At 41.8% G+C, this 14,173-nt stretch overlaps 1 protein-coding gene across 2 annotated transcripts in view; it reads right to left on the reverse strand.

The window, feature by feature from the left end:
- SERPINB1 (serpin family B member 1) overlaps window positions 1–14,173 on the reverse strand; it is a gene marked incomplete in the record, with an annotated part of 209,072 nt that overhangs the window by 84,385 nt on the left and 110,514 nt on the right. For both annotated transcript variants that reach the window (XM_044065167.1, XM_044065166.1), the window contains 1 exon segment: window positions 8,397–8,514. In XM_044065167.1, the coding sequence (XP_043921102.1) occupies window positions 8,397–8,514 (118 nt within the window).

Raw genomic sequence — 14,173 nt, forward strand, 5'->3', positions numbered from 1 at the left:
TCAACTACCATGAATTCTAAGTGTGCATATACATATCAGACAACTTGGCACAACTCCAAAAAATTACTCAGGAAGCTTTAACATCCACTGAAATGTGGCTTTTGTAACTTGCAACTCATGCCCAACCCCCCAAAAAACTGCTTTGTTCCCCAAATTTCTCTCTCATGAAAAAAAAAAAAGAAAAATTAAAATCTTTTCTTTTAAAAATACAACCACTGAAGTCGCTTCTCATAGCAAATTAGTAGGGATGATCATCTTAAATTGGGCTCCTATCAGCATTTCGAATGTTGAAAATGCTGAATTTAAATCGAACTGAAATGTTTGAAATCTCAGAAGAGCGAACTGATAGAACATCGATTTCTTTCCCAGGGAAAGAAATCAGTGGGCCGTCATCGGAGTTTGCTATTTCCTCCACTGTGGTGCGGTCTCAGAGTTGGTATATTTAATTAGGGGGGTGGGGGCACAGCCCCCCACGTTGGGGGGTGCAGGGAGCAAAGCCCCCCCCCACTTCTTTCAGTGTTTAAAGTATTGAAAAATTTTTTTTTTTGCATGGAACACCAATTTCCCTGGGAAAGAAACTGATGTTCCGTCAGTTCGCTCTTTAGAGATTTCCACCATTTCAGTTAGATTAAAATGCATTTGACATTTTCAGCATTCAATATGGAGAGCACTCTCCACTGGAGAGCACTCTGCTTTGGCTTGTAAGCAGCCCCCCCACACACACTCTCCTCTTCCATTTTCTCTTTTATTCCCTTCTGTTAGCAAATAGTATCCATAACTGATCAAATACTGTGCGTTTGTTAATTTAAATTGAGACCACAGTAGCCTACTGATAGAAGATTATCCTGTTTTTCCACCTTTTCCACCTCAGAAATGGTTAAGAAATGACTTACAGCTTCAAAGCAGTCAATTCTGATGGTTTCTTAAACACAAACTGTCTTTGCTTTGGCTCATTAGCAGCAGTACAAAAGAACTGCCTGCTCACTCCCTTGATCTCCCCCTCCCCTGTTTATTACCTTAGGCCAATCCCAAAGTTAATAAATATTACCTGTGGCAGGTACCATTTTTTAAAACTACAATCACCGTTTGAGCAAATTATGCTCAGCCCTGTCATAAAACTTACTAAAACTGCCTGAACTGGGGCACAGTTAACGGATAGTTCGTGGAAATACAGGGTACCTACCAGAGTCTCCACATTCACTATTGTATGTTCTTTTATCAGTTTACTCTGTTGCCTGATTGTTTCCAGCCCCCTCAACCTCATAAGAGCAACTAACAGGGTCTCTGCCCACTTTGCTCCTCACCCTGCCCCCAGTTGTCCTACCTTTATTACACACGCAAACCCCTCCCATCTTTCCAACAGCCAACCATGGTACTAAACCCAACACTACCTCCTCCATCTTCCCAATACTATCACTCCTCCTCAGCTAACATGTATAAGCATACCACACCTATGATCACTGCATACACTCTCCTTGCAGATCTTACATCCTACCAAAACTCCATTATTCCCAAACTCAACCAGTACCACTGTACAACTACTCACACCACCACCACTCATGTCTCAACGTCACTCAGCTCCCCTCCCACCAACTAAAGAACCATCCCTATCCACCCCCCACATGTTCTATCAACTATATTACTCAAACAAAGCATCCCTACAACTTAACATAGTAACCCTCCCACCATACCCATTATCCACAGAGCACAATCATAAAGTTTCCCTTATAAACAAACACATTCAAAAACTGAGAAAACTAATATCCTCATGCATATCAAAACTAGCCCTAAGCGGAGACATCCACCCCAACCCCGACCCTACCATCTCCAACCCCACTCCTTATGATCAGACTAGAAACCACAACTTCTCCCAAATCACAGCCAATAGAAAGCAAAGTGACTTCCATCTACTAAGCCTAAATAGTAGAAGTATATCCAACAAAGTCCATGAACTCCATGCCACCATAGACTTGTACTCCCCAGATACAGTCATCCTAACAGAAACCTGGCTAAAACCTCACATTACCAGTGAGCAAATCCTCCCTACCGGTTACGGCATACTAAGAGTAGACCGGCTAAACAAGAAAGGAGGTGGTGTAGCTATAATATTTAAACAGCATCTAAACATCCAGATCTTAAAATCATCAGCTCCAAAAATAGGCAATGAAGAAATAATGTACATCAACCTAAAAGTAAACCAAAACAAGACCATCAACATAATTGGATGCCATTTCCCACCTGGCCAAAACATCCCTCCACTAGAAAACCTCCTCAGTTGGTCTACCCACCATCTCCCCCAAGAAACTATAATTTTAGGTGATTTCAATATTGACTGGCAATCCTGTTCTGGCAACCATCCAACCCATCATCTAAACCTTCATGGCTTCACCCAACTAGTCCAGTCACCAACCAGGATAAATAAAAACTCCAACAAGCACACTACCCTGGATTGGATACTAGTCAGCAAGAGCCCCCAGTGATATAGAAAAGGCTGCTTATCAGACAGACTCAGTGATCACTCCCCAACATTCCTACTCAAAACACACCTATACCAAGCTAAAACCTGTCCTCTACCGTCAAATACATAAAAAAATAACCTTTAACCCACTCACATTCATCTCATCCCTCAAAGAATGTAACCTCAGTCTTGATGATGCAGTTGAATTTTTTTAATACTACCTTCCTGAACATCCTTAATTATCATGCCCCCATAAGACTTTCCAGAACCAAAGCACAACCCTCCCCATGGCTACAGAAAACCGCTAAGTCAGAAATAAAAAACATGGATTAAGCCTGGGAGCACCGGCGCAAAACCAAAACCCCCTCAACTAGACAAATTCCTAGAACTATGCAATAGAGGCAAAAAGCTAATAAAACAGGACACATTCCAATACTACCAGTCTGCCCTAGTCTCCACCCAACACAACCCGAAACAATTCTGGTCCTCCATTAACTCCATCCTCCACCCAGGTAAAGTCAGTACCCCTCCTCCTAACATCCCTCACTCCTCCGAAAATATTGCTACCTCAATTCAACACACACTTCACACAAACTATACTATCACTAGCTAGACAACACAACCCCCCTCCCCTCCAACCCACACTCTCAACTAGTAATCCTCCCCACTGTCTTCTCTTTTTCTCCTGTTCCTACCTCAAACATAAACTCTTAACTAAGCCCACCAAATTAGCAGCAGACAACCTCCCAAGTCAATACCTACAAATCGCAGCTGATGCTCTAGCCTACTCAGTACCAATCTTGATTAACCGAGCTCTGTCAGAAAGTTACGTTCCCACACTATGGAAAGTATCACATACAATTCCCCTTCACAAAGGCACAGAACTAACCAATTACCGCCCCATAGTTATTCTCTCTCCACTCTCCAAAATACTAGACAGATGCATTCTCTCAGGTCTCAGACTACCTCCTTACTAACCACCTCCTTTCCAATACTCAGCATGGTTTCTGACCAAACCATAGCACCACCACTGCCTTACTCCTTTACTAACACTATCCTTCAACATAAAAACAATGGCTCTCTCTCCTCTGCTACTTTCCTAGACCTATCTAAAGCATTTGACATGGTCCCACACAAACAACTCATCTCGGTCCTCAATAACCTATCCTTCTCTCAATCAGTCACCAACTGGTTTCAGAGTTACTTGTCTGACCACCAACAATCCGTTGTATGGCAGAATGACATCTCCCCAACTACCTGTCTCTATAGGGGTTCCCCAAGGATCCATCCTTGGACCCCTACTCTTCTCTATCTTCACCAACAGTCTAGCCTCTGCCACCAAACATGGCACACTCATACAATATGCAGATGACTCAACCATCATCTGCTCAGCCCAGTCCCTACCCAAACTGCAAAAAAAAAAAAAAAATGTTGAAACTTGGTTATCCGCTGCCCAATTAATACACAACCCAAACAAAACTAAACTACTCCTCATCTTCCAACCCACCAAACATACTCAAAGCAACTCTCACTTCAACATCACAGCAAAAGACACCACTATACACCCAACAGAACACACTAAATTAAATTACTAGGAGTGGAAATTGTCAAATTTTAGTTTGTCTTTCACATATCCATGACCATAAAAAGTCCACAAACACTAGGAGCATTATACAGAAATAAGCAACTTCTCACCAAAGCAGCAAAGATTTCAGTAGCAAATTCCCACCTCATCTCCACCCTACTTTATGCCTCTCCAATATATACCAACCTAAGGCAATGCGATCTAAACAAGCTAGAGACCTGCTACAACAAAATCGCCAAATTCGCCACAGGGGCATCCTACCGTAGTCACCACTGTCTCTCACTTGCTGAACTGGGCTGGGTTAAACTGCCTCACCTCCTTCAATGGTATCAACTTACACTCGCCCACAAACTAGTAAACCATCCACTAAATGTCCCATCCCCTCCAGAATCTACTCCAACCCTATCGCACCACCAGACCACTAAGATCCAGCAACAAAAATCACTTGGTCACTAAAGCCAATAACTCTGCTGGAGAAGCACTATTCTCTTGCGCCATAGCCAAATTATGGAACTCCTTCCCACCCACAATTACCTCCATACCATTATGCACCCGCTTCAAAACTTTACTAAAAGCACACCTAAAAACATGCTGGCTATGCCCTTGCAACTCCCACTAATCACCCACCCTATCCACCCACTACCTTTCTTTCCACCCCACTAACTACCTTGATTATTGCAAGCTTGGATGTTCATAAACCTATCTACTTACTATACAGTAGGAACTTCTTATTGTAACAATTGTTAATGTCCGTTATGTACTTTGCAGATGATACAGATTCTAGTTGTCTACTGATGTACTATGTTCTTCATCTGTAACTATGTTTGTAATTGTTAATAGCTATGTCGATCAAATTGTTAATTGTTATGTAAATCCAATGTAACTACTGTCTGTATATCTTAACTGCGGTGCTTTTCTCCCCGAGCCTCCACTGAAAATGGACCTACTTCCAGTCAGACACTCCTGGTCAACAAATGTAAATAAAAATAAATAAATAAAATATGCCGATACAGACTCCTTAAATTTGACCCGCACATATAAAATTGCATAAAAAAATTACCAAAAAACATTCTCACCAATGCAGCTAAAACTACAGTTGCCATTAATTACCTCCTCCCCTCACTATTTTATGGTCCTCCCCATCCTTACTACCTCCAGACATCACAAACGCAAAACCTGAACAATGCTTGTGGATACATTTGCAGCAAATTTCCCTTTCAGAACCCACCATTGTATAGCACTTAAAATGTCTAAACTGATAAGGACTACCCCATCTACTAACATATACACAGGTTCTCACCACCTATAAATTATCCAGCATCAATCTGGTTGTCCGGCACCAAATACCATTCTACACAATTATGTTCCCACTTGGTCATTATGATCCAATAATCAAAAACCTCTCTGTCCACAAATCTATCAAATCTGCTGGACATGGTCTGTACTCGTACCATGTTGCAAAGGCCTGGAACTCCTTACCTGTATCCATCAGGTCAATAGCATCCCTCCAGTCCTTTAAAACCATTCTGAAAGGCTTCCTAGCCACATTCTGGCTCTTTTCCTTGATTAAATTCCAGAATAAACTATATCCCTAAATACGAATAAGTACCTATTCATATGTTACACCTCCTTACTCCCCTGGCTTCACTCACCTCAATCAATTTCTCTCCCTGACTATCTTAATATGCCATAAGCCTGTTTTTTTTCTTCCACTTCATATTGCAATTCCTGTTTGTATTATACTAACTTACCTTTAATTTCTCTAAACTGGCTAAAATTTCTTTTAATATGAAATCATTGTCATACAAGTTGTATACATTCTTAACCAATGTTTTCACAATATGTCTAATTTGATATAACTGTTAAAACTGTAGATGTATTACTTTATTGTATTTTGAAGCTTATAAAATTATTATTCTTGAACTATTTTGCAACAGTTTGGAGCATTTCTCCCCGGGCCACACCTGAAAATGGGCAACTATCCAGCTGGACTTTCTCACTCCTCAAATATCAATACATAAACAAACAAATCCAAATACGGATGACTTCCTACTCTCAGATACTAAAACATTTTTCCAGTTGGCTCTTTGTGTTACTGAAGTGAGTTTATTGCACTCACTCAAGAGAAACACTGCATTTCTGTTTTTCATTACTATACACATTTCTATGCTTACCGATGCACACTACATTACTTTAGCTACCAAATATTGACACTATCTACTGCTTAGTGATGCTATTGCATTTACACTGATCATTTCCTGCTTCAGTGATGTTCTGTAACATGCAACAATGCCACTTCATAGAATTTACTATACTATACATTTGTGTGATCTTTCCTGTTTAATTTTAATGAATTTCAGTATTTTTGTACAAATGTCTTCAGACGTTACTGTTGTACATATGTCTTCAGACATTTCTTAAGAGCTTTTCTTCCCCTAGTCCTCCACTAAAAATGGGTATTGCTCCCAGATGGCCTCTTCTTGTAAACAAAAGCAAATACATTAAATAAATACACAAGGAATAAGTTATCCTGTGCAATACCTCTCAACTGTCCCTCATTTTCAGGGACCTCCCCGATTTTGACTCAAATTTTAGCTCTGCCCCCTCTTAATCCCTCCTAAAACTAGTGACTTTTGGAGGAAAGGTGGTGAATTACACTTAATGAATAATAACAATAAGTAAGAGTTATAGACTTTTTACTTCAAAAAATGTACATGGATTTATATTCTCTGATTCTGTCACTGTCTCAAGTTATAGCACTAATACTTTTTAAAAGTGTCCCTGACTGTCCCTAATTTCTTTTGGATTTGTCCCGGATTGTGTTGAAAGTTGTCCCAGATTGGTTGAGAGCTATGTAGTATTAAAGTCATTAGTACTGCAAAGAAAACCCTAACAATGGCAGCAAATTCAGGAAGGGGATTTGGCTCTTTGGTCTGGGGAAATGATCAGCCAGCAATGACATCATGGATAGTTTTGGTCCTTTAAGTGAACAATGTGACAGAACTTAACAATGGTCATGAAAAAAACTGAGTTCTACGGTAATAGTAATGTATTTTTAGGAATACTGGGAAGAAATACGTGCGAGTTACTTCCATACAAAGGGTTGATTTGTAGGTAAATTCTTTGGTTGTGATAAACATTTGTAGGAGTTATAACTATCTAGAATACTGCATCTGAAGGGATTATTAGCTATTTCCCATGGGCTTCCTTCAAAGGAGTTTATGGTATTACACAGTGGAGACTCTGGTTTACTTGAATATTTTTGTTTTTGCCCATATGGTTTTTGTGTGTCATGTTTTTAGTTTTGTTTTGGTCATCCTTTGGATGTTTTATGGACAGCCAAAATGTTACGGACAGAAGTTTTTTTTTATAAGCAGAGTGTTGTCAGACACTAAGCTATTTATCCTGTACAGATGAATTTGATAAGGAAAATAAAAGCAGAGAAATGAGGTGTGTTGTGTTTGTAGCTACTGGGATTTTGTTGAGAAACCATGTAACCAGAACACCTGTAAAGCCTGAAGGGTTTATTAGCAAATTTCTCGAGGGCCTCATTCAAAGTATATTTAAGGTATTACATAGCAGCGACTCATTTTTGTTGTTTTTGCCAGTACAGCATAAGCAACACAGAGTATTACACTACATCCCAAGACATGCCCAAAAGTGTAATTGATGTGCATCGTGAGAGACTAATGTTATATTTGGGTCATGCAATGAACAGTTATGTGGCGTTATCTAGAGAGAATGTTTTCAGGGCAGATGAAAAGACAGCTACATTTTGACATAGAGCAGTACACTAGAACAGAGTAGCAAGGTAGTGGAGTCATATCCAGAGTAGGCCTGTGACGCACTGATATCAATTCTGGTAACACTTTAGATGGATACACTGAAAATATGAAGATACATGGTTCATCATGGGTGTGCTGCTGCATTACTTCCATGCATGAAATCATAAAGCTGGAGGGACACCATTAAGACACCAGTCAGATTAACTGATATAACTTTTTGGACCACTTATTTAGTTCAAGTGCTGAAGCATTCCTCCAAGCTGCTACTGACAGTTTCAATGTAAATGTGAGAGGACTTTCTTTAGGCATATGAACGTTAATTTAAGACGGTTTCATCTCCATGAATACTTTAAATCTGATGAGTGACACCTCAAACCTGCTAAGTAATAACTCAAGTCTGCTGTTTGAAATATCAGTGCAAATCAAATTTTACCTGAGTGTCCAGTACAATGAAGAAAAGGGTCAGCTGACCTGACCAAATAAAAAAAGTCAGACACTGTAAACGTTGTGCCATTTTTTTCATCATAGAGCACATCCTGTACCCTTCTGAAGACTTAAGGTATCTTACCTTCTGTTTGGCCTTCTACCCATTTATTAATCTGTTCCCGGGCTTCTTCAAATGCACCAATAAAATCAACAGGAGATAAGGTTGCCTGATAAAATTTTGCGGTAGATTCTAGAAATTGCTGTAGAAAAATAAAAAAAGTCAGCATAATTCAGATGTTTGCAGTAAAGTAAAATTTGCTACATAAAAATGGCAAATTGATTCAAACAAATAACAGCAAAACTAATAAATGAAATTCAATAAACAAATTCATCCTAAAATGCAAGCTAACACAAATCTGTATTTACACAAAGTACAGTTGTGTACACTTACCATAAATGTAGATGTTGAGTGTATTCACTGTTGCAGTCATTACATTTGGGATATCTGCTTGCAGGTAGCCCTCAGTCAGCTTGATTAACAAGGTCTTGGGTCCTGCATCAGTTGCTGTCCCTTCTTCCATGACATCAGGTTGTCAGGGGTATAAAACATGCAGTCGACACCATTACATCAGTTTTTCTTGCCCCAGATGTCAGGTGCGCCCCTAATGGGAAGCAATTAAATATAAACGTACAAAGATACCTCCAACAAAAAAGCAAATACACCAAAAAGGCTTTTAAGCATAGTAAAGGAAAGTAGAGGTATAGCCAAAAGAAGTTAGGGGGCTGGAAGGAGGGTAACCAGGACTGCAACAGTGAATACACTCTAATATCTACATTTATGGTAAGTGTACACAACTGTACTATGTTCTTCGTGTTTCACTGTTGCAGTCATTACATTTGGGTATATTCCCAAAGCTATGGTTTGGGAGGAGGAATTTAGAGATAGAATTAGGGCCAGCTATAAGGCTCTGCAAGACTGCAGTGGCAAAGCCAGCTCTGGATTTAGAGAAAATTGGCAAATGCTAATGCTTGGTTAAAGTGTGTACAAACTCCAGGTAGCAGCGTCTAGGATGTCCCTGGTAGGGACGCCTCTGAGAAAGGCTGTAGAGGTAGATGCAGCCCTGGTTGAGTGAGGTCTGATCCCCTGGGGGATACGTTTTCCATGGTGCTTACAGCAGAAATGAATGCAATGGCTTATCCATTTAGAAATGGTTTGCTTTGAAATAGCCTTCCCCTCTGCCCCTGCAGCAAATGCCACCAGCAGTTCAGATTTCCTTTGAGGTTTAGTCCTGTCCAAGTAGAATCTAAGTTGTCTGTGCACATCTAAGGAATGCAGTATCCATTCCCCTTTATTCTGTGGAATGGGAAAGAAGGTTGGCAAATGAATGGTCTGATTAAAGAGCCACACTGGATACCACCTTGAGCATGAAGGACAGATTGGTTCTCAGGGATACCCTGTCAGCATGAAAGGTGACTAAAGGCTCCACTGCCATAAGGATCTGTAATTCAGATACCCTTCTAGCTGAAGTGATGCTAAAAGGAAAGCAGTTTTCCAAGAAGTTAAGTCTGCAGTAGCAGCTGGCTCGAAAGGAGGCAGAGGGAGTTTCTCCAAGACAAAGTTAAGGTCCCAGGCTGGGGTTGGAGCTCTCCTGAGTGGTCTCATTTTTGGCCACTCTGAGGATCTGCTTGAGCAGTGGAGGAGAGAAGAGGGGAGGTTCTGTGTTGTAATGAGCTGGAATGGCTGAGGCGTGAATTTTAAATGGAGGAAAAAAAGACAGGCTCTTGTGAAGCATCTCAGTTAAGTATTGTAAAATCAGAGGTAAATTGGGCACTGCTGTCCTCATCCCTTAAGATGAGTTCGAGGCACAGAATCTTTTCCATTTTTCAGCATAAGATATTCTAGTACTAGGCCTCCTTGTCTCTAAAACGACATCCATCACAGGTTTGCTGAGGAATGGTAAAGGAGAGATTAAGTAATTAGCCAGGCTGCAAGGTTCAGCGTTTTCATCTGAGGGTGCAGAATCTGGTTCTCCTGCTGAGACAGCAGGGAAGAAGTCTGAGGCAGGTGCCATGGAGATAACCATGACGCACTGCGCAGAAGGAGGTACCAGTGCTGGCACGGCCAGTCTGGAGCAATCAAAATCATCCTTGGCTTATCTTGTTTGATTTTTAGTAGTACTTTGGAGAGCAGAGGCAGAGGGGGGAAGGCATAGACCGATAGGTTTTTCCAGCTGAAGGACAAAGCATCCACTTTCCAGGCTTGTTTGTGGGGAGTCCTTGTGCAAAATTTGTCCAATTGGTAGTCCTGAGGAGAGGCAAACAGGTCTACATCTGGGCTCCCCCATTTGCTTGTCAACATGTTGAAGTCCTTGGTTCCAGTTTCCGCTTGTGTGTGTCAGTTAGGTTTCTGCTTAGTCAGTCTGCCAGTATATTTAATTTTCCTGGCAGGAATTGAGCTTGAAGGTGCACTTGGTAGCTCAAGGCTGTGTTCCACAATGCCATTGCTAGTCTGCAGAGGGGGTAAGAATGTGTACTCCCCTGCTTATGTACCACTTAACAGTGGTGTTGTCAAGTCTTTACCATTAGTGGTCCTGGAAGAATGTGGTCCCTGAAGGCTGTCAGAGCATTCTGTACAGCTAACCTTTCTTTTTGATTGATATGCAGGTGCATTTGACTTGGGTTCCATTTGCCCTGAATGCACTTCCCTGCCAGGTGAGCCACCCATGCATAGTCTGATGCATCTGTTAGGGTTTGGGCGGCTGTGGGTGGTGTGAAAGCTAGTCCCTTGTTTTGGTGGCAGGCATCTGCCCACCAAAGGAACTCTAGGCGTAGGTAAGGTATGATAGGAATCATTGTTTCTAGGTCCCGAGAATGTTGACACCATAGGCTTTTTAGATACCACTGTAGTTTCCTCATATGCAGTCTTGCATATGGAATTAGAAGAATGCAGGAGGCCATGAACCCCAAGGCTTGCAGTATTTGTCTTGCAGATAGCAGGATTTTTGTGGCCATTTGTTTGAAGTAGGTTGTCAAATGAATTTGTTTCTCTGGCTTGAGGTAAGCCATCTGGGAAGTTGTATTCAAGCTTGCTCCCAGAAATATAATGTTGACAGGGTACCAGGTGTGATTTATTTTCATTTATGGTGTACCCCAGACAAATTAGAACCCTTTGTACAAAGGCCAGATGATTCAAAAGTATGTCCTGGCTTTCTGTCTGAATTAGACAATCATCCAGGAATGGGTATATTTGAATATTTCTTTGCCTGCAAAATGCAACAACTAGAGCTAGGCACTTTGTGAATACCCTGGGTGCAGTAGATAAGCCAAAGGGCAGTGCAGAAAGTACAGTTTTGTACCTACCATAAATGTAGATGTTAGAGTGCTAATACAGCTGCAGTCATAACAGATGGGTTCTCCTGCCATCTGGCGGGTCCTCGGTCGGCCGAATTCCAAAGTCTAGGTCCAGCGTCGGTTGTAGTCGCTTCTTCCCTGACGTCAGTGCGACAGGGGTATAAAGGAACCAGCAGACGCAATTTTCTTCAGTTTTTCTTGCCCCAGATGTCAGGTGCCCCCAGAAGGAAGGCAATACATAAATTTGTGTAATAAAACAATGCAATATAATCAAAATACAGTAGTTGCAAGCAAACACACCATAAATGAATACCCCAATCAGGTTGTATGAGGAGGTGTTAGCCAATAGGCCTGTCCCAAGAGGGGAAGGAGGGAGGGAAACCTGGACTGCAGCTGTATTAGCACTCGAACATCTGCATTTATGGTAGGTACAAAACTGTACTATGTTCATCGTGCATACAGCTGCAGTCATAACAGATGGGTAGAATCCCAAAGCTAAGAAAGGGGTGGTAGGCACTAGGAACTAGGGGGAGCCAGGATGCCCTGCAAGACTGCAGTGGCAAAGTCTGCTCTAGTTTTGGAGTATAATGGTAGGTTGTAGTGCTTGGAGAAGGTATGCACAGAACTCCAAGTGGCTGCTTCCAAAATATCTTTGGTAGGAACTCCTCTGAGGAAAGCTGCAGAGGTAGCTGTTGCCCTGGTGGAGTGAGATCTGATGCCTGTAGGTACAGTTTTGCCATGAAAAGAATAGCAAAAGCGTATGCAGTGGGCTATCCATTTTGAGATTGTCTGTTTGGAAATTGGCTTTCCTTGAGCTCCTACAGCATAGGACACAGAGCTGTTCTGATTTTCTGAAAGGCTTTGTTCTATCCAAATAATAACGCAGTTGTCTGTGGATGTCCAGGGAATGTAGTAATCTCTCCCCTTTGTTTTGAGGATTAGGATAAAAGGCAGGTAAATGTATGGCCCGATTCAAAGCTACCCTGGATACCACTTTAGGCATAAAGGACGGGTTGGTTTGTAAGGAAACTCTGTCCTGATGGAAGATGATAAAAGGCTGCACACAGCTATGAGAGCTTGTAGTTCTGAAACTCTACGAGCTGAGGTAATAGCCAGAAGGAAAGCTGTTTTCCAGGACAAATATTGCAAATCTGATGAGGCAGCTGGCTCAAAGGGAGGCAAGGTCAGTTTTTCCAGAATGAAATTGAGATCCCAAGCAGGTATTGGTTGTTTCCTTGCGGGTCTTAGATTCTTAGCCCCTCTGAGGAACTGTCTTAAGAGTGGGTGAAAGAATAAGGGTGGATTAGTGTTGTATTCTGCAGAAGTGGCTGAGGCATGGATTTTGATGGAGGAGAATGAAAGTCCACTGCTTAGCAGCTCAGCTAGATACTGTAGTATTTGAGGTAAATTCAGTTTTCCAGGATCCTGGCCCTTTTTCTCATTCCAGACACAAAACAGTTTCCATTTTGCGGAGTAAGCTTTTCTAGTTGACGGCCTCCTGGCCTCCAAAATGACACCCTGCACCTCCTTGGAGAGTAGGGTCTGTTGTGATGCTAAGGAATCTTCCATGCGGCTACACTGAGTGTTTTTAGCTGGTTGTGAAGAGTTTTGAAGCTGTGCTGAGTCAGGAGAAGAGGCATTAGAGACAGGGTCCATGGTGGAGAATGCGTCAGGCTCCTCAGAAGTGGGTACCAGTGTTGTCTTGGCCAGTCTGGAGCAATGAGAATCATCTTTGGTCTGTCTACTCTGGTTTTCAATAGAACTTTGGGCAGCAGAGGAAGAGGTGGGAAGGCATAAACTGTCATTGATGTCCAACTGAAAGAGACAGCGTCCACTCTCCAGGCCTTTGGATGAAAAATCCTTGAGCAGAATTTTGTCAACTGGTGATTTTTGTGGGAGGCAAAGAGATCCATGTCTGGCCTTCCCCATGCTTGGATTATTTCTGTAAAAACTTTTGGATGCAACTTCCATTTGTGTGGATCTGTCATATTTCTGCTTAGGTTGTCTGCCAGCGTGTTTTCCTTGCCTGGCAAGTACTGTGCAACTTCCATTCGTGTGGATCTGTCATATTTCTGCTTAGGTTGTCTGCCAGCATGTTTTCCTTGCCTGGCAAGTACTGTGCTTGTAATTCGATTTGTAAGTCCATGGCCATGTTCCAAAGTGACATGGCCAGTCTGCATAGGGGGTATGAATGTGTTCCTCCCAGTTTGTTTATGTACCACATAACTGTGGTGTTGTCCATTCTTATCAATAGTTGACCTGGTTGCAGGAGGTCTTTGAAAGCTATAATATCATTTATTACTGCTAGCATTTCCTTTTGATTGATGTGAAGGTGCTTTTCTTTTTGGGACCATTTGCCCTGAATGCACCGATCTGTCATGTGCGCCCCCCCAAGGCGTAGTCCGAGGCGTCTGTTGTGATGACTTGATTTGCTTGAGGCTTGCTGAATGGAAGACCTGTGTTTATTTGGCATGCTTGAGCCCACCACAGAAATTCCTTTTGCAGACATGGAATTAGTGGTATTATTGTTTCCAAACTGTGGCTGTGTTGACACCATAGGTTTTTCAG

The sequence above is a fragment of the Protopterus annectens genome, chromosome 3.part0, assembly GCF_019279795.1.
Source record: "Protopterus annectens isolate FY-2018-M chromosome 3.part0, PAN1.0, whole genome shotgun sequence".
In the NCBI taxonomy this organism is placed as follows: domain Eukaryota; kingdom Metazoa; phylum Chordata; order Ceratodontiformes; family Protopteridae; genus Protopterus; species Protopterus annectens.